The following is a 21,769-nucleotide window of genomic DNA, read 5'->3' on the forward strand; positions in this document are numbered from 1 at the left end:
AAAGCAAGAGCTGATTTCAAGGTTTTACTGTTAACCTACAAAGCGTTACATGGGCTTGCTCCTACCTATCTTTCCGATTTGGTCCTGCCGTACATACCTGTACCTACACGTACGCTACAGTCACAAGACGCAGGCCTCCTAATTGTCCCTAGAATTTCTAAGCTAAAGCTGGAGGCAGGGCTTTCTCTATAGATCTCAATTTTTATGGAATGGTCTGCCTACCCATGTGAGAGACGCAGACTCGGTCTCAAACTTTAAGTCTTTACTGAAGACTTATCTCTTCAGTGGGTCATATGATTGAGTGTAGTCTGGCCCAGGAGTGTGAAGGTGAACGGAAAGGCTCTGGAGCAACAGAACCGCCCTTGCTGTCTCTGCCTGGCCGGTTCCCTCTCTCCACTGGGGTTTCTCTGCCTCTAAAACTATTACAGGGGCTGAGTCACTGGCTTACTGGTGCTCTTTCATGCCGTCCCTAGGAGGGGTGCATCACTTGAGTGGGTTGAGTCACTGACGTGATCTTCATGTCTGGGTTGGCGCCCCCCCCCCCCCCCCCCCCCCCTTGGTTTGTGCCGTGGCGGAGATCTTTTGTGGCTATACTCGGCCTTGTCTCAGGATGGTAAGTTGGTGGTTGAAGATATCCCTCTAGTTGTGTGGGGGCTGTGCTTTGGCAAAGTGGGTGGGGTATATCCTTCCTGTTTGGCCCTGTCCGGGGTATCATCGAATGGGGCCACAGTGTCTCCTGACCTCTCCTGTCTCAGCCTCCAGTATTTATGCTGCAGTAGTTTATGTGTCGGGGGCTAGGGTCAGTTTGTTATATCTGGAGTACTTCTCCTGTCTTATCCGGTGTCCTGTGTGAATTTAAGTATGCTCTCTCTAATTCTCTCTCTCTTTCTTTTCTCTCTCTCGGAGGACCTGAGCCCTAGGACCATGCGTCAGGACTACCTGGCATGATGACTCCTTGCTGTCCCAGTCCACCTGGCCGTGCTGCTGCTCCAGTTTCAACTGTTCTGCCTGCGGCTATGGAACCCTGACCTGTTCACCGGATGTGCTACCTGTCCCAGACCTGCTGTTTTCAATGCTCTAGAGACGCAGGAGCGGTAGAGATACTCTTAATGATCGGCTATGAAAAGCCAACTGACATTTACTCCTGAGGTGCTGACTTGCTGCACCCTCGACAACTACTGTGATTATTATTATTTGACCAATGCCTGGTCATTTATGAACATTTGAACATCTTGGCCATGTTCTGTTATAATCTCCACCCGGCACAGCCAGAAGAGGACTGGCCACCCCTCATAGCCTGGTTCCTCTCTAGGTTTTTTCCTAGGTTTTGGCCTTTCTAGGGAGTTCTTCCTAACCACCGTGCTTCTACACCTGCATTGCTTGCTGTTTGGGGTTTTAGGCTGGGTTTCTGTACAGCACTTTGAGATATCAGCTGATGTACGAAGGGCTATATAAATAAATTTGATTTGATTTGTATGCAAGGCTTATTGGTGAGTGTTGCTTACTCATTTGAAGTATATTTTCCATTGCTAAAGCAACTTGAGTTATCCTAATGGTCCTTTTTTATTTTTACTGGTCAAGCCACAACTGAGCGAGCCAAATAAAACATTTTGGTTGTACTCAATCTCTGACGCTAGCACCTCTATTTCAGTCTCGTAAAGTTTTTTTTCTTAACTATTTTGGATTGTGCCCTTGTATATCATGGTACCGGGATGATTTTGACAATATTTGGTTAATTAGGGGCGTTTCGAAATGAAAACTGCCATGGTTGTGCACTAGCACTGAGGCTGAAAAGAGAGAGACAAGATGGCAGTCAGGGGAACCCATTGAGGGCGGTAAAAAGTCGGAAATTGAACATGATGAGAGTGAGGATGAATTAACTGCGGTGTCAGGTGCGGTGAAGATCACAGAGTTTGAGCCTCTTCCTAATGGTAATAAAGATGTTTTTTTGCCCAGTGTGTGAGATTCTTTGGAGAGAATGGATCCTTGCCTTATGGCTGATCCACATGTGATGTCAGGTTGGATGGAGAAGAGGTTGGTGAAAGTGACTGTAAGGGGAATTGTGTAGATTTTTTGTGTGTTTCTGCCATCCAGAGGGAGTATGCGCTTCGCACCACATGACTGGAGACAAGAACTGTGATTTGCTTTCCTCTCAGGAGCATGGTGCCATTGAAAGGAGTGATACCTGGAGTGGCGTTAAGTGTTGACAAGGACCGACTGAAGTTGAAGATTCCCGGTGTCTGAAACAGAGAAGACACTGCCTGTACTACTGAGTTTGAATGTTTTTACCAGATCAAGTCAAGTTAGGATGGGTCAGTTATCCCAGGAGAGCTTTTGTTGTCATGTGGCAGTAGGGTGCAGGAGGGAGATTCCTAGATGTGAGAAGTATGCAGGAGGATATGAGACAAAGGAATGTGTAGTATCAGTGGAAAAAGTTGTGTGTGTAAACTGTATGAGTACTCATGGTGCTGAAGATCAGAGGTGTCCGGTGAGAGAAAAGCAGGTTGAGGTTGCCAGGATCAGAGTAGTGCATAAGGTGTCGTATGCTGAGGCAGTGAAGAGAGTAGTAGAGGAAGATGGTTCCATGGCCATGGTTGTCAACTGTACCGCAGGAATGGAACGTAAATCACAGAGGATGGATGTTGTGGTGGCAGCTGTAGAAAAGTACCTGGTGTACGAGATTGTAACTCTTCTGCAGTACAATCTGTTTTGAACAATGGTGTCCCATCCTCCCAGGCTGATGGCCTGGTGTAGGATCAGATAGGGCCAATGTAGTGGAGTAGTGATGAGGTTTTAATGGGTGTAGGGTTAGTTGGTAAGGCAATTTTTTCACAAAGTGTAATTAATTCATACTACAGAATAGTAGGCTGATACACAGCCAATACAGTAGGTGGCGGCATGCACCTATAATATTTGTTTGCCGACCGCCATAATACCAAAGAAGAAGAGGCTGAGCACAATTGGTATTTATCTATTATTTTCTCCTACCGGCGTGTGTAAGACACTGATAGGATTGTTTGATAAATCATACTTTTTCTATGCTTTGACCATTTTAAATTCAGTTCTTAAGTAGTGTTTTAGAATAGTTTCCATGCAATATTGATAAATGAGGCCAGGTAATAGGGCATATGAAAGCCACAACTGTACTATGAAACAATATGACCATCCACCAGCACCCTCAAACAAGGCTGTAGCAGAGAGGAAGAGCGACTGAGGCTAGTAGCATAGCATCTCTCTCATCAAATATTTAAAAAAGGATTACAATAATGAGATGTATCCACCAATCAAAAGAAAGGGTAGGCGGGAGCTAGACAGCCCGTAGTGCCGCTTTGTGGACAACAACTCCCATTGTTAGGGCAGAGAGAGACATGTATCTTCTTGTCAGTATATCCATAATCTTTGTCTGTGGTATTGTTTCTCAGTATTTTCAGGTCAGAGGTTGAAGAACCCTAGCTTGGTGGAACCAGCCTAATCTCTTCATTCACCATTCTATTTCCCTTCAAATAGAATGGTGAATGAACAGTGAACACCCTACTGTAGCCTATCTAGAGACCAAGTTGAAAGGACTGGTGGTGTTTTTCACTGGAGCCTCCAGTGGTATAGGGGAGGAGCTGGCTTACCAACTAGCTGGATGTGGGTCTCGTCTGATTCTATCAGCCCGCTGTGTGGATGAGTTGGATCGGGTGAAACGTCACTGTTTGGGTGAGTGAGAAGGTTCTGCAGTCTAATGAAGGCCACACATGCTCTTGCACACCATTGCTTGATTAAACCCTCTTAGACCTTACTCCCCCCTATCTGAGATATCTACTGCAGCTCTCATTCTCCACATACAATACCTGTTCTGCCAGTCTCATTCTGTTAAAGGTCCCCAAAGCACACACATCCCTGGGTTGCTCCTCTTTTCAGTTCGCTGCAGCTAGCGACTGGAACGAGCTGCAACAAACACTCAAACTGGACAGTTTTATCTCAATCTCTTCGTTCAAAGACTCAATCATGGACACTCTAACTGACAGTTGTGGCTGCTTTGTATGATGTATTGTTGTCTCTACCATCTTGACCTTTGTGTTGTTGACTTTGGCCAATAATGTTTGTACCATGTTTTTGTGTTGCTACCATGTTGTTGTCATGTTGTGTTGCTACCATGCTGTGTTGTTATGTTTTGCTGTTATGTTGTTGTCTTAGGTCTCTCTTTATGTAGTGTTGTGTCTCTCTTGTTGTGATGTCTGTTTTGTTCTATATTTATATTGTATTTATTTATTTATTTTAATCTCAGGCCCCCGTCCCCGCAGGAGGCCTTTTGTCTTTTGGTAAGCCGTCATTGTAAATAAGAATTTGTTCTTAACTGACTTGCCTAGTTAAATAAAGGTTAAATAAAATAAATCAAGAAAATTAACTTTACTCTTAAGAATGAAACATTTCATAGTCTACCACTTCAATACATTCACAGTAGTAATTGTGATTTTATACACCTAGCCCCTCAATTCCTGAGCAGTTAACAACATTTGAAATGTTTCTTCCCCAAGAGCGCTCCAATTTACAAGAGAAGCATATTCTTGTACTTCCACTTGATTTGCTGGAGAGGCAAAAACTAAAACTGTTATCCAGCAATTTGGCAATTTATAGCTCTCCCTTATCACTCTTTATTTCAGTGGGATTTTAAGTAAGCTTAATTCAACTCAATTTAGTGTCTGACAATTTCCAATTGATTAACCACTCAATCAAGGTTTAAGAAGTAACCAGGCATTAGTCATGTAGGACATAGTTTCTTAGCATTTACTTAATAGTCTGGCCAGACTGGCCTTACTTATTTAAAAGACAAGACATTGTATTCAATGCACATGCTCAACATGAAAATGGAATTCAAGGCTAAGTCCAGTACAGCTCAGTCTTATTAGATGTGTTGTCTTATTCTAAGGGCTCTATATTACAAAGCCTAACGCAATGGTAAATCTTAGTGCTGGAGGTGATATAGGTTTGGGGGTGTGTCAGAAATATTTGTGCTATTTTCACAACCAGAATTATGTGCTCCATGGCTAAATATGTGGTTGCTTTAATCCGTGTATTTAGTATTTTATGTATTGTGTTGTCATCAATTCCAATTAGAATATTAGTCCATTATAGCCTACAGAAACAAAATAACAAAATATAGGATATCCCATATTTGCTAAATATGTTGAACATGTTTGCAGTCCACATTGTTCTAATTAAATGCATGGCTTCAATATGGAAATATATTCTTACATAGCATTTACACTGACATAAGCCTACAGTAGGCCTAAAATGCATTATGTCTGAGCCATAGACCAAACGGTGTCAATAATCAAGATTAAATTCACTATTCATAAGATCTAAAAAGACACTGAATAATTCTAATCAAAGTCTAATACAACAAAACAACTTATTTTAAAGTAATCTAAATACAGTTACAGGCACCATAATTGCTCCCCGGGGGCGTGTAATATTAGGCCTAAGACAACATAGACTATGGAGGGTTTTTGCACACATCCAAACTTTTCACAGGAGCTTGAAAAAGATCCAATATAAAGAGAAAGTGTTAATGTCTACTTTAGCAATGTGTGTGTGGTATACAGTGCATTCGGGAAGTATTCAGACCACTTCCCTTTTCCACATTTTATTACTTTATTTACAGCCTTATTCTAAAATTGATTTTAAAAAATCCTTATCAATCTAAGTACAAAACCCCATAATGACGAAGCAAAAACAGGCTTTCAGAAATTTTTGAAAATGTATTAAAAATAAAAAACATACCTTATTCACATAAGTATTCAGACCCTTTGCTATGAGACTCGAAATTGAGCTCAGGTGCATCCTGTTTCCATGGATCATCCTTGAGATGTTTCTATAACTTGATTGGAGTCCATCTGTGGTAAATGCAATTGATTGGACATGATTTGGAAATGCACACACCTGTCTATGTAAGGTCCCACAGTTGACAGTGCATGTCAGAGCAAAAACCAAGCCATGAGGTTGAAGGAATTGTCCGTAGAGCTCCGAGACAGGATTGTGTCAAAGTACAGATCTGGGAAAGGGTACCAAAACATTTCTGCAGGATTGAAGGTCCCCAAGAACACAGTGGCCGCCATCATTCTTAAATGGATGAAGTTTGGAACCGCCAAGACTTCCTAGAGCTGGCCTCCCAGCCAAACTGGGCAATCGGGAGAAGGGCCTTGGTCAGGGAGGTGACCAAGAACCCGATGGTCATTCTGACAGAGCTCCAGAAGGACAGCCATCTCTGCAGCGCTCCACCAATTAGGCCTTTATGGTAGAGTGGCCAGACGGAAACCACTCCTCAGTAAAAGGCACATGGAGCCCGCTTGGAGTTTGCCAAAAGCATCTAAAGGACTCTGACCATGGGAAACAAGATTCTCTGGTCTGATGAAACCAGGCTTTGGCCTGAATGCCAAGCGCCACATCTGGAGGAAACCTGGCACCATCCCTACGGTGATGCATGGTGGTGGCAGCATCATGCTGTGGGGATGTTTTTCAGTGGCAGGGACTGGGAAACTAGTCAGAATCGAGGGAAAGGTGAACGGAGCAAAGTACAGAGAGATCCTTCATTAAATCCTGCTCCAGAGCGCTCAGGATGTTAGGGACACACACAATCACTGCACCAGATCAGATGTTGCTAATGTGTGCTTATACAGGTTCAGGAGTAATGCTGGGAAAGGTACTTTCTTGTATACTGGAGCCTCAGAGTGGACCACAATGGAATAAGTCCCAGACTTTATTGTGTGTTATCTTCTATGATTTTACTCATGTGTATGTATGGATTTTTCAAGTTTTATGTGTGCTTGTTTTTTTTTTTAATGGTCGAATTAATAAACTAAACTATTATATTTTGCCTATTCCACCACTTGTAGGATGCATACTGGGATTTTAATATAGCCGAGGAAAAGGTTATCCGGACACACTGTGGACACGGTAGACACATTTAAAGTGTAAGTGTAAACGAATGACACGTTAAAGTAAGTGTAGACGAATGACACGTTCAGAATTCCGTGATCAGAACTCTAATCAGAATACTAAAGCTGCATGAACTGTCAAGTCTAGACACGGCCTATATGTTGCCCATGTATCTGATGCTGTCTGGCCAGAAATAGTATGACATGCCATAATAATTTGGTCCTGACAGCATCAGATACATGGTGTACACATACTGAGAAAGAGAGGCGCTGTTTAGCTCCCTTGGATGATTTAACTGAGATTTAGGCATCTTTCTTGGTCAAATAAATTCTCAATATTTCAGTTGCTCTGACTGAAATTGGCATATTGGTGCATGTTTTTAAGGACACACCTCAAATATTTCCATCCCTCCCACCACAAAGCAAGCAAGCTGATGTTAGATGGGTAAAATGCCGAACCTGGCGTAAGGGGTGGAAAATGCTAGTGCGCCAGTTTTTACATGACAAAATTGCAAAGAAATGTGCGTTTGACACTTGCGGCTCCTTAGCACCAGCCGAAAATAGACTGTGTTTTCTTATTCTCTTATTCTGGGTGTGTTTTTTTTGTGTTATACCCATGACAGTATTTGAATATCCTACCTGTGTATAATGAATACATTTAATTAATTCCTTAAAAAAGAAAAAAGATAATTGGTGATATGAGTCATGACTCATCCCATCTGTCTACGCTGGCTTGCTTTGTTCCTATCTCCCTCTCTATGCCCATTCAGATTGACATCCTGATTAACAATGGTGGCCGCAGCCAGCATTCTCTGTCCCTGGAGACCAGTGTAGATGTGTACCAGGTCCTGATGGAACACAACTTCCTGGGCACAGTGTCATTCACCAAGCAGGTGTTGCCCCACATGATGCAGCGAGGCTCATGCAGTGTAGTGACTGTAAGCAGCACCCCTGGCAACTGTGATACTCTACCAGTTAACATGCTCTTCGAGTGAGCTCAATCATGGGCTGCACCATCTAGACACATACATTGAGTGAGACATGAGATAATAATCACTTCTGTCCACAGGGCTTCTTCAATTATCTTTGCCCAGAGTTGACTTCCCAAGGATACTCATCAGCACAGTATGTCCAGGGCCTGTACTGTCACAGATAGCCCAGAACACTTTCACAGAGGAAGTGTGAAAGATGGGTTTCACTGCAAATTTGTGAGAATTCATTAAAAGGTTTAACTCGCATATTACATTTTTGCTGAATTCATACTGAATGTTTGATTGACATTGGACACATTACAATTGCATCACAAATGTTGTTCTTGTCAAGATGTCACAGACACACATTCATTGGAAAGCCAATGGTCCTTCAAATAATTGTCATTCAGGTGACCATGCATTTTTGTGAAAGTGTTAATTTAATTAACATGAATTTACTTCTCATCCCTTTCCTATCTAAGGCCATTCTCACTGCTGGGGACCAACAACACAAGATGTCTACTAGTCGTTGTGTGTGTCTCATCCTGGTGGGTATAACCAATGGCGCCAAGGAGATGTGTATCGCCTGGTAGACTGTTAATCAAATCAAATTTATTTATATAGCCCTTCTTACATCAGCTGATATCTCAAAGTGCTGTACAGAAACCCAGCCTAAAACCCCAAACAGCAAGCAATGCAGGTGTAGAAGCACGGTGGCTAGGAAAAACTCCCTAGAAAGGCCAAAACCTAGGAAGAAACCTAGAGAGGAACCAGGCTGAGGGGTGGCCAGTCCTCTTCTGGCTGTGCCGGGTGGAGATTATAACAGAACATGGCCAAGATGTTCAAATGTTCATAAATGACCAGCATGGTCAAATAATAATAATCACAGTAGTTGTCGAGGGTGCAGCAAGTCAGCACCTCAGGAATAAATGTCAGTTGGCTTTTCATAGCCGATCATTAAGAGTATCTCTACCGCTCCTGCGGTCTCTAGAGAGTTGAAAACAGCAGGTCTGGGACAGGTAGCACGTCCGGTGAACAGGTCAGGGTTCCATAGCCGCAGGCAGAACAGTTGAAACTGGAGCAGCAGCACGGCCAGGTGGACTGGGGACAGCAAGGAGTCATCATGCCAGGTAGTCCTGACGCATGGTCCTAGGGCTCAGGTCCTCCGAGAGAGAGAGAGAAAGAGAGAATTAGAGAGAGCATACTTAAATTCACACAGGACACCGAATAAGACAGAAGTACTCCAGATATAACAAACTGACCCTAGCCCCCCGACACATAAACTACTGCAGCATAAATATGTTCTGCTGTTCAACTATGTGTGGCAGTATGCTCCCATCTGGGCCTGGTTCATCACTGATGTACTGGGCAGGAAGAGGGTGCAGAACTTCAAGGTTGGCCTGGTTTGTATTGGTTTATTGTAGGTCTCTCAACATGTCGATTAGAAATGTGGTTTTTGAGTCGCACACTATACATTTTTTGTCTTGCTTATAGAATGACTATAACTCAGAGCTCAATGTATTACACGGAGGACCAGCACTGACAGAATGGGTGAATCACACTAGGCATTGTTCATACATGGGCTTGCTGTCACATTTTCTAAGGTGTACCTTGCCTCTCCAAGCCATGGATAGGGGGACTCTGTGTGAACAGTCTGAAAATACTTGAGGAAAGCAGAGTGTGGCAGACACTATTTAGAGCTGTCTCTTAGCAGCTGGGGGGCTCAGCTGTTACTGACCTTGCTTCAGTGTGATAAAGAGAAGGGGGTGGGCACTACCCAGGGTATAGCAGTGAGCATGACTGCTTCCCAGCGGCACTAACTGACTTACTGACCACTACGTCTGGTGGCCTCTGCCAGACAGTGACAGCTGAGGGCCACGCAGAAAGGTCATGTTCTGACTGACCAGACATTTTAGTGTCAGGGTTTGGATGGACAATGTCACCCTTTGGTTCAGTTGTGTTGTAGAAATGCTCAAGACGGGTATGTCTAAGAATTATAAAAATATATATATTTCACCTTTATTTAACCAGGTAGGACAGTTGAGAACAAGTTCTCATTTACAACTGCGACCTGGCCAAGATAAAGCAAAGATAAGATGGAAAGAAAATGCACACTGTCAAACGTGTCATTAAACATTCCACAAAGGCAACTTAATTAACAAGTTTAGTGTGCAGATGCCATCTAATATTTTATCAAAAGCCTCAACTTGTTTCTTGATTGACAGTATCTTCCCAGGACATAAAACGCTGCGGCTATCTGCATTTAAAAATCTTTTTCTTTTTTAAATGAAGCACTCTCTTACAGGATGCAGACTCTGCTTACTTTACAAACCCCAAGACTTCCTGAAGAGGACTTCAATGATGTTGTTGCATTCCTAATGCTTGAGCTCCACATTGAAATGGGTTAATTGCCTCTTCTATTTTGGTGAAAGGAAAATATTTTAGGAAGCTTTAAAAGGCTGGCAGCGCTATTTACAAGGCAGAAGAATAGGGATGACGGAAAAATAATCTTAATTCTAATTAGTCCTAGATATTTTTTTGGAAGGTGAAGTATAATTAGGTAATGCACTAACCACAAATCTGTAATGAATGTCTATAGCACTGATAAATCTCCAGTAAACAGATCAGGTTTCTTTTGGGGGGAAAAAATCTATTTTATGTATGTACAATTACACACCATACACAAATCACAGTATACGAAAACAGTATATACAGGAGAACATGACAAATACAATTTTGTCTTCAACTGTAAACAAGTGAACTGTAAACAAAAGGATGGCATCAAAAATTACTAACCACATTAAAGACTGCAAAGTCCAACCCAAGGCACATCCTCGAAAAAGCGAATTCGTTGTCCCTTTTTGCCTTTGGGAGCATTACATAGCAGTATTTGAGGGAAAATATTTAAGATAAGTTCATCATGTAATTGGGAGCACTGTGTTGGCGGTCTTCTTCTGCGGAAGGTGGTTGTATCTGATCACTTTAAGTACAACGGATAAGTTGGATAAAAACAAACTACAAAAAACATTTGCAACTAAAGTTACAGTACAAAAAGAAAACATTTCATTGACAAGTGATAACTCTTTGCTCCAGAGTATGTGAATGATAATTCAGAACAAACGTATCCCTTGTAAATATAGATTTTTCCCAGAACACTCACATTTCATTGTTTGAACTAGTACCACACATTTGGTAATTCGTACAAGAAAAGTTACGTAAATATTTTGAACATAAGTATTGTGCTGTGAATGAAACCATTTGTTTGGATCTGCCTTATAGGTGCCCTCCTAGGATACCCTAGTGAAATAGGCGGGTTACACATACAGGCCACAACATAGGGCCTACCCAGTGATAAAGCTGGGCAAACCATAGACAGGGTGTTTATAGGGGGCCAGCAGAGGAGTCTGAAGGTCCCAGGGAGAGGACGAGGTTTGGGTGTTAGAAGCAGGGGAGGTGCAGTGGGACGGAGGAGTAGATGGGGTACCCCAGAGGGGGGTCGGCTGCCTGGACAGTGAGGTTTCTCAGCATGATGGGGTGGGCCTGGATGCTGTAGCGCTCCTCGTCGTCGTTGGTGGCGTAGAGCAGCTCCCAGGACAGGTTAGCCCACTGGCCACGCACCCCCTCCCCGTTCAGATGGCCTACCTGAACCAGCTGCTCCTGCAGGGACAGAACCCGCCCTGTGTAAGTGCCCTGTGGAGAGAGGAGACAAGCAGGTAGGGGTCACTTACTGTACTGACCACTGCCAAAGACAGGACCACTTAATACATACTACCAACAAAGACCAAGTTTATGGCTAATCCAAAGAACATGTGTTTGTTAGGTTACCATAGTGAGTTACTTAGTAACAAGAAAAACAGTGTGGTCAGTAAGGTTACCATGGTGAGGTCATGGCCCAGTGAGAAGAGGAAAGGTTTCTCCTGTAGGACACTGTCCTGCCAGCCTTTCTCAGCCACCAGGCCGATGTACCAGTCCCTCTCATACTCCTCCAGGGTGCTGAATAGCTCATCAAGACTCTCCATGGGCCCCAGACTCGCCTGATCAAACAGCAGCTTGAAACTGTACCTGAAAGCAAATAGATCAGGAGTTACAGGGACAAGCTTTGGATATAAACATTGAATATGTATAACACACATCCAGTTTGCAAGTTTTCGATTCTTTAAGTTGGGCACAAACTACACCCATGTTTCACCCCTGCCCTCTTTACCTGAAAGCCTTAAGTGCAAGCTGGTAAAGGTCTTTGTTTTCAGAGAGCCACTTCAGCCCCTCTGTCCAAGGCACGTCCCCACTGTACACCCTGTACACATAGCTGGGGCTGGTGAAGGCAGACTCTGCCCCCAGGGAGATGAGGCATGACAGTGCCACCTGGGCATGGAGGTCCCTCAGCCCCCCATCCTCCTTCAGGGCTTTGACCACATCCTCCGAAGCGTCGTCCTGAACGGCCAGCGCCAACCTTCCCAAAGTGAACCGAAACCACTCCTCAGGGAACAAAGGCCTGAGCTGCTGTAACCGGAATGGTAACAAGGGGGCTGTCCTCCACCCAGGGGGCAGGCTGAACAGCTCAGAGTGGGGGCAACTGAAGTTTTCATGGGCCAAGGTGCCGGAGGACTTTGTGGGGGGGACTTCAGGGTTCCTGCCTTTGTCCACAGCTGGCAGACCCAGACCCAAACCCAGAGGTTGCAAGGGCTGAAGGGCAGAGAGGGCCATGTTCTCAAACAGACTGTCCATCTCCACAGAGCCTGGCAGCGAGGGGCCTGTCTGGAGCACTGTGTGTCCCAGCTGGGCCTCCGTACTCACCAACGCCACTGTCCGCCTGGCCGGCTGAGGCCCAAACAGGTCATCCTCATCTGACCAGTCCCCAAAGGAGGTCAAACTGGAGCTGTCCCGTCTAAACTTGAGAGAGGAGATGTTGGACTCCACCATGATAGCCTCCGCAGGCTGGGTGACAGTCGATTGGCCAAGCTGGGAGGACTGGGACTTCCTGCCTCCGCCCTCTGTCCCCTCCTCAGTGCCCCAGGGGAATGCCTTTAGTCTCTGGACACAGTTCCTCAGCAGCAGCCACACCAGGGCCTTCAGGAAGTCATCCTGGAGCTTCCTCAAGTTGTCATGCGAGTCAATGATGCCCGAAAGCACATTGCGGGCGTCGGAGTAGACGCGCACAGGCAGGGCAGCACATGGGGTGAGGGCGTTACCCCAGTGCAGGTTTATCCCCTGGTTGAGGCCAAGCCGCTCAGGGCGCTCAAAGGCCCCCTCAAACACCTCATCCACCCTCCGAGCCTCCACCGTGTGGCACGAGGTCTCCTGCAGCTCCAGACCCTGAAACAAAACAACCGTCAAATCTGTTGTCTACACTGCCTGTTCACCCCAAATTAGTGATTCAAACAAATAACAACCATTTAAAGAACCACTACCTTGATGTTGACAGTACAGTAGCCATATCCTCGCTCTAAGATCATGATCCAAACCACACGGTCCTGGAAGCGACCCAGGAAATGGGAGCCAGGAGTCAGAGCACCTTACGAGGGGAGGAAAGAAAACAAGCTTAGGCCTATCAGCTTCTTCATACACTTACCCCCAGCCAAGCTTTTTGACAAGGCTGACTCTACTCATAGCATATTCTCATCACAGCCTTTGAGTGGTGTTAGATTTGGTCCCAGTCATCCCAGTGGTAATTTATTATTATAGGTCATGCAGTCAGAGAGATGATGTCCTCTGTGGTCTGGAGATGATAAAGCTTGGAGTCCATACAACATAGACGAGTGCCTCCTGGTCACACAGCCCTTTCATTTAGCATCAGTAGTGAGTCTCTCGGCTGACTCTGTGGATAACTTGGCTGCCGGATGAGCTGCAGGTTGATGCTTACCATTTCAGTTGTACAGGAAGGTCATGATACAGTTTAAACCGCCTGACTGCACAGAGATCTAAATATTGAATTCCTTCTCTGCCCTGGACTTTCCACTAGTCTCTAAATATTCATTCTTCTTATGTTTTTTGTGAAATGGTAGTGGCAGAGCGACGGTTGCTTTGTTTCAAGTTTGACTAGTGTTCTCATGGCTCAAGGATAATGTCATATCCCATAGCGACGTCTCGGAATAGTCAGACGCCGCCTCGTGATGGGAAGTGACACGCTGTGCGTTTTCCGCTCCCGCTCACTGATGCGCAGCCCCCAATGTCACAGAGGGGGCAAAGAAAAAAAGAGAACACTACACTCCAAACCCTCCTCTTTCTACTGTGTGTATCAAGACCCAACAAGCGCTTAGCCTAAATTATACATCACAGCTCAGGCACCCCCAGCTAGCCAAGAAAACAATAAGATGGAGTGATGACATCCCTGTAGCAGTTTGTCTCTTTTGAGTCGTCAATCCATAAATAATGAAGCTTGTACTTGCTGTTTTTTCCTTGCCCCCTTCCTGACAGAAAATAGAGCACTGAACAACATGTTTGAAGTGGCTCCAGTTAGGTTAAGAGTATTAAGAGTATTACGAGGTTAACGGTGTGGAAACATTGATGTAATTAACACAGATCAGAGTGATTTTCTTCAGATCACTTCACGGGAAGCACAACTGGATCCTGCAAGCTTGCATTATACCGGGCGGCTCTACTGAGCGACTCATCTGAAACCATAAGAGGCTCCCCCACCCAGCTATTTCATCTGCATACATTCCCTGTCCGGCTGATCTAAAAGTTCAGTGTCACTGTGATTGAGCACTATTAACACCTTGAGAACATACGCTCAACACATAATGTATATCAATATAATGATCTAGGCTTTGTACTGTGAAATGTATACTATCAGTAACATGGAAAATAGTTTACATTTCACAATAAAGCATAGATCATTTAATTGAGATACTGCGTTAGGTTTTTTCAGTTTACTCTTTTACCCTACTGTTGGGAAAAGGATTTTCCAACCACTAGCAGTAAGAACAGAACACCAACGTATGTCCGTTTTTTTCTTTTTTTGTGCAAAAAAAATGATAAAATCTTGGATAAGCTACATTATTTTCACACACACAAAGCCATGTCTAGAAATGATTAAACAGTTATATCAAAGCACTTTAACGGCACCAATGAATGGGAAAAACCTTCAAGAAGAAAAACAGACCGTGAGAAAGTAAGAGGGAGAAAACTAAAGAGTGAGACCCACTAACCAAGTGATCCCCTGGCAAAGGCGCTCCTCAGAGCACAGGCCAGGCTCCCACTCATCTGCTGGTAGTAGATGGAGTCTGGACAGGGGCAGGCGGTGCCCACGGGCCCAGGCCAACTGCGCTGAGGCCTGGGGAAGCCCACCAGAAAGATGGGCAGGGTGAAGAGGGGCAGCAAAGGAGCAGAGAGCATGGCTGACAGGACCACCACAGAGAGCAGCAGAGGACACAGGGAGGCGTTCAGGACCAGGAGGGTCCCGGCCGACTGGCGCCGCTGTTTCTTCTCTGTCCAGGAGGTCACCAGCACGGCCAGGGCAAACTTCAGCTTGGACAGGAACTGGAGCAGCCTATCACTCAGCAGGCCCACCTGGGTAGGGCAAAGAGGGATGTAAAGAGTGTGATTGAACCATGACTCAGTAGTACTGCTTTGATTTTATTTTCAGTGGAGAAAAACATTCTGGGGAAAACAACAACTAGACAATGAATCAATGACTTAAGCATGACAATGTTTAACCTGTGACCTTACTAAATGTCATGCCTAACTAGCTCTATGCCAGAAGTCATGGAATATGTTATTACTAGAAGGAGCTGGACCCCTGTGCCCACGCTGTCCCACCCAGGCAGTCTGGTGTCCCCTGCAGCCAGCCTCACTGACACCACCACCACCATCTGGAGCAGGGCATCTTCAGAGCTCTGCCACACCTGCACAACACAGAGACCCACGACTCAATCATCATGACCTAAATCATATTAATAACAGTCTGAGGATTAGGTTCTACATAAGAGAATCCATGTGTACCATTCTGAAGGCCCGGGTGAATCCCACGCTGAGAGAGGCTGTGTGGAGCTGCTGAACAGAGCCATCCAGAGCCAGGAAAGCAACCATTGCAAAGGGAGACACTGCAAAGTAAAACAAAGTTATAAGATGCATGTATAGTTTTACAGTAATGACAGGGCAAGCTCTATATTAAAAATATGAGCTCACCCAGATTGAGCAGCACCCTCCTGATAGCCCCAGCCACATGGAGACCCCTGCTCCGCTGCTTGAACACCCGGACATTGGCCATTCCTCTTGGGTACAGGGGGTTGAGGAACACTCCTCCAAAAACATAGGCTCCTTGGATCTCTCGGAGAGCCCAGCAGACGATGAAAAGGGTGATGAGGAGGTAACTGACAGCATCTTGAGAACCCCTGGCCAAGTTCTGGGTCTGGGAGGGACTGAGGAAGTGATGTAAGAGCCCTGCCTCAGTCATGGCCCCCAGCAGCAGCCCCAGGTAGAGCAGCAGCTCACTGCAGCCCAGCCGCCAGCCAAACCAGCTGGGAGGGGCAGGTGATGCCCCCCTACGCCATCCACTGTCACCACAGGCTCCCCTGGACCCTCCTCCACAATATGTCCCAAACTGGCTGAGATCCAAACTAAGCAGAAACCCCATGGCCATCGAGAAGAGGACTACACCCAAGGTGGACGGGATGAAGAAGGTACAAACAGTAACACATACAGACATGGCGAACATCCCCAGCAATCTGTAGGAAGGACAGAGAGCACACAGAGTCAGAGAAGAGCTGCTCAAGCTCAACCATGCCAAGGAAACAGGAATATGGTAAAGATCTCAGGGAACCTAATCAGTGGCAAGTATAATCAGATGTAACTACATGTTGACAAAGTAAATGTTGACAAAAACAACTGATGTAGCAAGGAAAATATACCTAAGGTTACTGGACATGGGAGAGCCGCCCAAACCGAACACCAGAGCCTGTTCCATGCCCCAAAGGAGGAGGGCGTCCAGTGGTGACAACATACCCAGCGCCCACAGCAGAGGTAGGACCAGGAACACCACATGAAGCACCTGACTGGTTAGCTGGAGCTCTGGCACTGGACCTGTAAATCTGGATACCAGCATGGGGAAAAAATCAAGATGCAAAGAGTCACAAAATGTCATGAATAATCTCTGAAAATGTATCCATAACAAGTTTCAGAACAGTCATTGAGGCCAATTTAGTTATTTCTATCTTACCGATCAGTTAGGTCCACAGCTATGAAAGCTAATATGTAGAGTGGTCGGGTGAGTGGGGTGATCTCATAGGTGTCCTGTGCCTGGAATGTGGCCGTCTCTGTGGCCGTGTTGACGATAAGGGAGTACTCCGCTGTACACAGAGTCACCCAGCTCAGGACAAATACCACCAAGGCTACACCCACACTGCCATAGAGTGCAGTCAACCTGCCCAGGAGCACATACCATGTCCCCAGGCCACAGAGGGCCCCTGCCAGCACGGTGTGAAGCACCACATTCAGCCCAAACCTCTTCCCCGGGGCGATGAACCTCACCGTCTCTGGGCCTACACAGTGGGTGAACTCCACCTCCTCCTCATCAGCCAGGATGTTGGGCACTCCCAGCCGCTCCACCATGCCATTCCTGCGGGCAGCGTATAGTGCCAGAGCCTGCACACCCACTGCTGCCCCAAGCATGAGCAGACCAGAGAGCATGGCAGCGTGGAGCTCCTCCAGCAGTTGCAGCTGGCACAGCAGTGTGCCAATGCCACCTAACAGCCATGGTGTCAAGAACAAGACCACCTGGTTGACATAGACATAAGGCGGGGCGCAGTAGCCCAACTTGAAGCGCGGACCCCCCAGCACCGTCTGAGGGAAGCGCTTCCAGAAGAACTCCTGTTTGTATTCATTGAGCAGGGGCACATCTGGCCCCATCCTGACCATGCCCTAGGGGGGTGCAGGTCATCTCCCCGGAGCCGCAGTACACCTCCGTGTCATCCTATAGGACAAGATCTAAGAGGCAGCTTGAGTCATTTGTCTGCCATAAAATTAATGCTGCAGGAGATCAAATGTACTCAATACAAAGACAGCAGTTGAATAAACACCAATGCCAGGTATATTACGAAAATATTGATAAACAATGTAGAATATCATGAAACACCTAATGTATTGTAAAAAACAACAACACATAATTAAATGGAACAAACTCCCTCAACCTACCAAACATGGCTATGCATTGTTGTCAACAGGTGTGCTAGCTAAGTTTTCAACTGCTGACAAAGAGAGCTGGCTGCCTGGCTGTGTCATTAGTGGTGGTATATAGTGGTGACTAAGTTCGTAGTCAGGTCAATATTATTGCATAGCTACAGTAGATGTTGTATAAACGAAGTAACCTTGACTCAGAAATGTAAACAATGATGGCTAGCAACCTGGCTAGCTAGCAACGTTAGCGCAACAAGGTTACCAATAAAACATAATATAAGCTAGCTACATTAATCTATGGGGGTAGCTAACTAGCTACTTGGCGAATGTCAGACACAAGGTTAGTGAATATTACTTGAAATACGCAATAACATTAACTAGCTACCGTTGTAGCAGGCGAATAACGCTAGATGTTCAGATTTAACTACCAATATTGCTAGCAAACTGCAGTGCCTATAGTAGCTAACGTTAGCTAACTATGTTACTTAACGTTACCTATGAATTGAGAGAAGGGATATCCTTCGAATCAAACGGCTGTCTTATTCATCTTCAATAGTAAGTATGGCAATTTGTTAAGATACAAAAAAGATGGCTAAATGCGTCTTTCCCTGTGATAACCAACGATAGTTAGCTAGCTAACAACAGTAGCTGGCTAACAAAGCATAACCACAACAAGAGGAGGGCGTGTGCTCCAACTAGGATAGGCGGGGTTTGCACTTTTCGACCAATTGGTGTACTGAGTGGCCGTGAAAAAGAAATCTGACAAACTCCACCTATCCATCCTCTCCACCCATTCATAGCCTACAGTCATTGCTCCCACCCCACACACACCTATACCATGACGAAACTCAAACAACAACCCTAACATCTGGCTGCATCAATTATATAAGCAGTATTCTCTAGTGTCTAGCCAACTGTTCAGCACACAGGAGGTTGGTGGCGCCTTAATTGGGGAGAACGGGCTCGTGGAAATGGCTGGAGTGGAATAGCATGGTATCAACTACATCAAACACATGGGTGTCTGATGCCATTCCATTCGCTACCTTCCAGACATTATTATGAGCCATCCCCCCAACAGCCTCCACTGGTTCAGTGGTCTATTTGACACAACAATCTAAATATTAACTGCTTCCTGATCCAAGAATACATACACAGAATGATTCAGACATGGGATGAATAATAGGATGACATATGTCATATAGCAGGGGTTATTCTTGATGTTTGCATTGAACTGCTCTTTTCCTATTTGCCTTCCCACCCAGAGAGCAAAATTGGTTGAAAGACGTCTTTTCAACGTCTTTTCATCATATTGTGCTCATAGGGTTATGGATAGGTATAGCTAAGTATTGTGATGGGTGATAATTGATAAGGGATTTCCATTCCCATTACTGTATACAAACAGGGACCGTAGTCAGTTCACTGGGGTCAAGATCAACTCATAGTTCAGGGTTGTTTGAGAGCCACCTCTGAGACGCAGGGATTTGGATTGTGATAAGGCCAAAAAGGATCAAGATGTTGGGAGTTGTAGACGTGTAAAAGGGGGTGATTCCATACAGTGTCAGTAAAGCACTACTCACAGCAGATTTTGTTATTGCCCTCAACAATTATTTCAAAGAGATAATTTGGGGTTAAACAGGATGGAAATGGCTTCATCTCATGAAAATCTTCACTGACCAGCTGATGTTTAAAACAGTCATCAGTAAACAACAAGTCCTTTAGGTATAATGAGATGGTGGGGGTGGACCCCTTGTTTTTAGAGGCAAAATAGGACAAGACCATTACTATACAGTACCAGTCAAAAGTTTGGACACACCTACTCATTCAAGGGTTGTTCTTTATTTTTACTACCTTCTACATTGTAAAATAATAGTGAAGACATCAAAACTATGAAATAACACATGGAATCATGTAGTAACCAAAAAAGTGTTAAACAAATCAAAATATATGTTAGATTTTAGGTTCTTCAAAGTAGCCACCCTTTGCCTTGATGAAAACTTTGCACACTCTTGGCATTCTCTCAACCAGCTTCACCTGGAATGCTTTTCCATCAGTCTTGAAGAAGTTCCCACATATACTGAGCACAACCCAATCGAGATGGTTTGGGATGAGTTGGACCGCAGAGTGAAGGAAAAGCAGCCCAACTCATCCCAAACCATCTTAATTGGGTTGAGGTCGGGTGATTGTGGAGGCCAGGTCATCTGATGCAGCACTCCATCACTCTCCTTCTTGGTAAAATAGCTCTTACACAGCCTGGAGGTGTGTTGGGTCATTGTCCCGTTGAAAAACAAATGATAGTGGGACTAAGTGCAAACCAGATGGGATGGCGTATCGCTGCAGAAGGCTGTGGTAGCCATGCTGGTTAAGTACGCCTTGAATTCTACATAAATCACTGACAGTGTCACCAGCAAAGCACCCCCACACCTCCTCTTCCATGTTTCACGGTGGGAACCACACATGCGGAGATCATCCATTCACCTACTCTGTGTCTCACAAGACACTGCGGTTGGAACCAAAAATCTCAAATTTGGACTCATCAGACCAAATGACAGATTTCCACCGGTCTAATGTCCATTGCTCGTTTCTTGGCACAAGCAAGTCTCTTGGTGTCCTTTAGTAGTGGTTTCTTTGCAGAAATTCGACCATGAAGGCCTGATTCATGCAGTCTCCTCTGAACAGTTGATGTTGAGATGTGTCTGTTACATGAACTCTGTGAAGCATGTAATTTGGGCTGCAATTTCTGAGGCTGGTAACTCTAATGAACTTATCCTCTGCAGCAGAGGTAACTCTGGGTCTTCCTTTCCTGTGGCAGTCCTCATGAGACCCAGTTTCATTATAGCGCTTGATGGTTTTTGCGTCTGCACTTGAAGAAACGTTCAAAGTTCTTGACATTTTCGGATTGACTGACCTTCATGTCTTAAAGTAATGATGGACTGTCGTTTATCTTTGCTTATTTGAGCTGTTCTTGCCACAATATGGACTTGGTCTTTTACCAAATAGGGCTATCGTCTGAATAGCAACCCTACGTTGTCACAGCACAACTGATTGGCTCAAACGCATTAAGAAATTACACAAATTAACTTTTGAGAAGGCACACCTGTTAATTGAAATGCATACCAGGTGACTACCTCATGAAGCTGGTTGAGAGAATACCAAGAATGTGCAAAGCTGTCATCAAGGCAAAGGGTGGCTACTTTGAAGAATAAAATATAAAATATATTTTGATTTGTTCACCACTTTTTTGTTTACTACATGATTCCATGTGTGCTATTTCATAGTTTTGTTGACTTCACTATTATTCTACAATGTAGAAAATAGTAGAAATAAAGAAAAACCCTTGAATGAGTAGGTGTGTCCAAACTTTTGACTGGTACTGTATGTAAGAGTCAAATAAATAGCACAGATATTGTTGTTCAGGCAAAGTCAAAAACAAAGGGATTTACTACCTTTGTTTTCCCTCAGGAACAATGAAAAGCACATCCATCGCTGTAATTAGAATGACATCAAAATACATGGCTTCAGTCTTTGCTTCTTATCCCAAGCAATTTTTTACCTTGGCACTTGCCAGTGTCTTTAATTCCTAGAGTTTATGCGCTCACCACAGAAGATTCAAAGGATTACTAATATTAATATTACGTTTTAACTCCTTGTTATCATCGTTTAATACAAAAGAGCAAATCCTCAGCTCCTTTTGTTATTTTAGTATAATGAAAGTGATTGCGGTTTATAACTTGTCTGGCCCCTCCAGATGTTATTTTTTCTGTC

General features: G+C 44.7%; 2 protein-coding genes across 3 annotated transcripts; one reads left to right on the forward strand and one right to left on the reverse strand.

Moving 5' to 3' along the window:
• The first annotated feature begins 3,515 nt into the window (after positions 1-3,515).
• Positions 3,516-10,241, forward strand: LOC111969007 (dehydrogenase/reductase SDR family member 7). Its single transcript, XM_070445271.1, is given in 9 exon segments — positions 3,516-3,702; positions 4,524-4,648; positions 7,694-7,883; positions 7,886-7,914; positions 7,993-8,017; positions 8,020-8,102; positions 8,368-8,490; positions 9,187-9,297; positions 10,200-10,241. Coding segments are annotated over 9 exon segments (915 nt in total).
• A 286-nt stretch (positions 10,242-10,527) lies between these two features.
• pcnx4 (pecanex 4) lies at positions 10,528-18,711 on the reverse strand. Of its 2 annotated transcripts, none has more exons than XM_023994440.3 (11): positions 18,503-18,711; positions 17,052-17,818; positions 16,744-16,923; positions 16,022-16,560; positions 15,836-15,936; positions 15,616-15,738; positions 15,043-15,403; positions 13,303-13,406; positions 12,099-13,207; positions 11,770-11,956; positions 10,528-11,584 (listed from the first exon to the last, which is right to left on the reverse strand). In XM_023994440.3, exons 2-11 carry the CDS (start codon positions 17,747-17,749, stop codon positions 11,333-11,335), a joined length of 3,654 nt encoding a protein of 1,217 aa, XP_023850208.1. In that variant the 5' UTR covers positions 17,750-17,818; positions 18,503-18,711; the 3' UTR covers positions 10,528-11,332. The 2 variants fall into 2 exon arrangements, with proteins under 2 accessions (XP_023850208.1, XP_023850209.1); XM_023994441.3 differs by having other exon boundaries at positions 18,026-18,711.
• Positions 18,712-21,769: the final 3,058 nt, after the last annotated feature.

Source organism: Salvelinus sp. IW2-2015, linkage group LG9 (assembly GCF_002910315.2).
Source record: "Salvelinus sp. IW2-2015 linkage group LG9, ASM291031v2, whole genome shotgun sequence".
Classification (NCBI taxonomy): domain Eukaryota; kingdom Metazoa; phylum Chordata; class Actinopteri; order Salmoniformes; family Salmonidae; genus Salvelinus; species Salvelinus sp. IW2-2015.

Coding starts and splice junctions, on each gene's coding strand:
- pcnx4 (XM_023994440.3), bottom strand. CDS start 17,749: ATGGTCAGGATGGGGCCAGATGTGCCCCTGCTCAATGAATACAAACAG. Junction 16,561..16,743: donor CCCATGTCCAGTAACCTTAG/GTATATTTTCCT, acceptor TCCTTCCTACAG/ATTGCTGGGGATGTTCGCCA. Junction 11,585..11,769: donor TGGGCCATGACCTCACCATG/GTAACCTTACTG, acceptor CTCTCTCCACAG/GGCACTTACACAGGGCGGGT.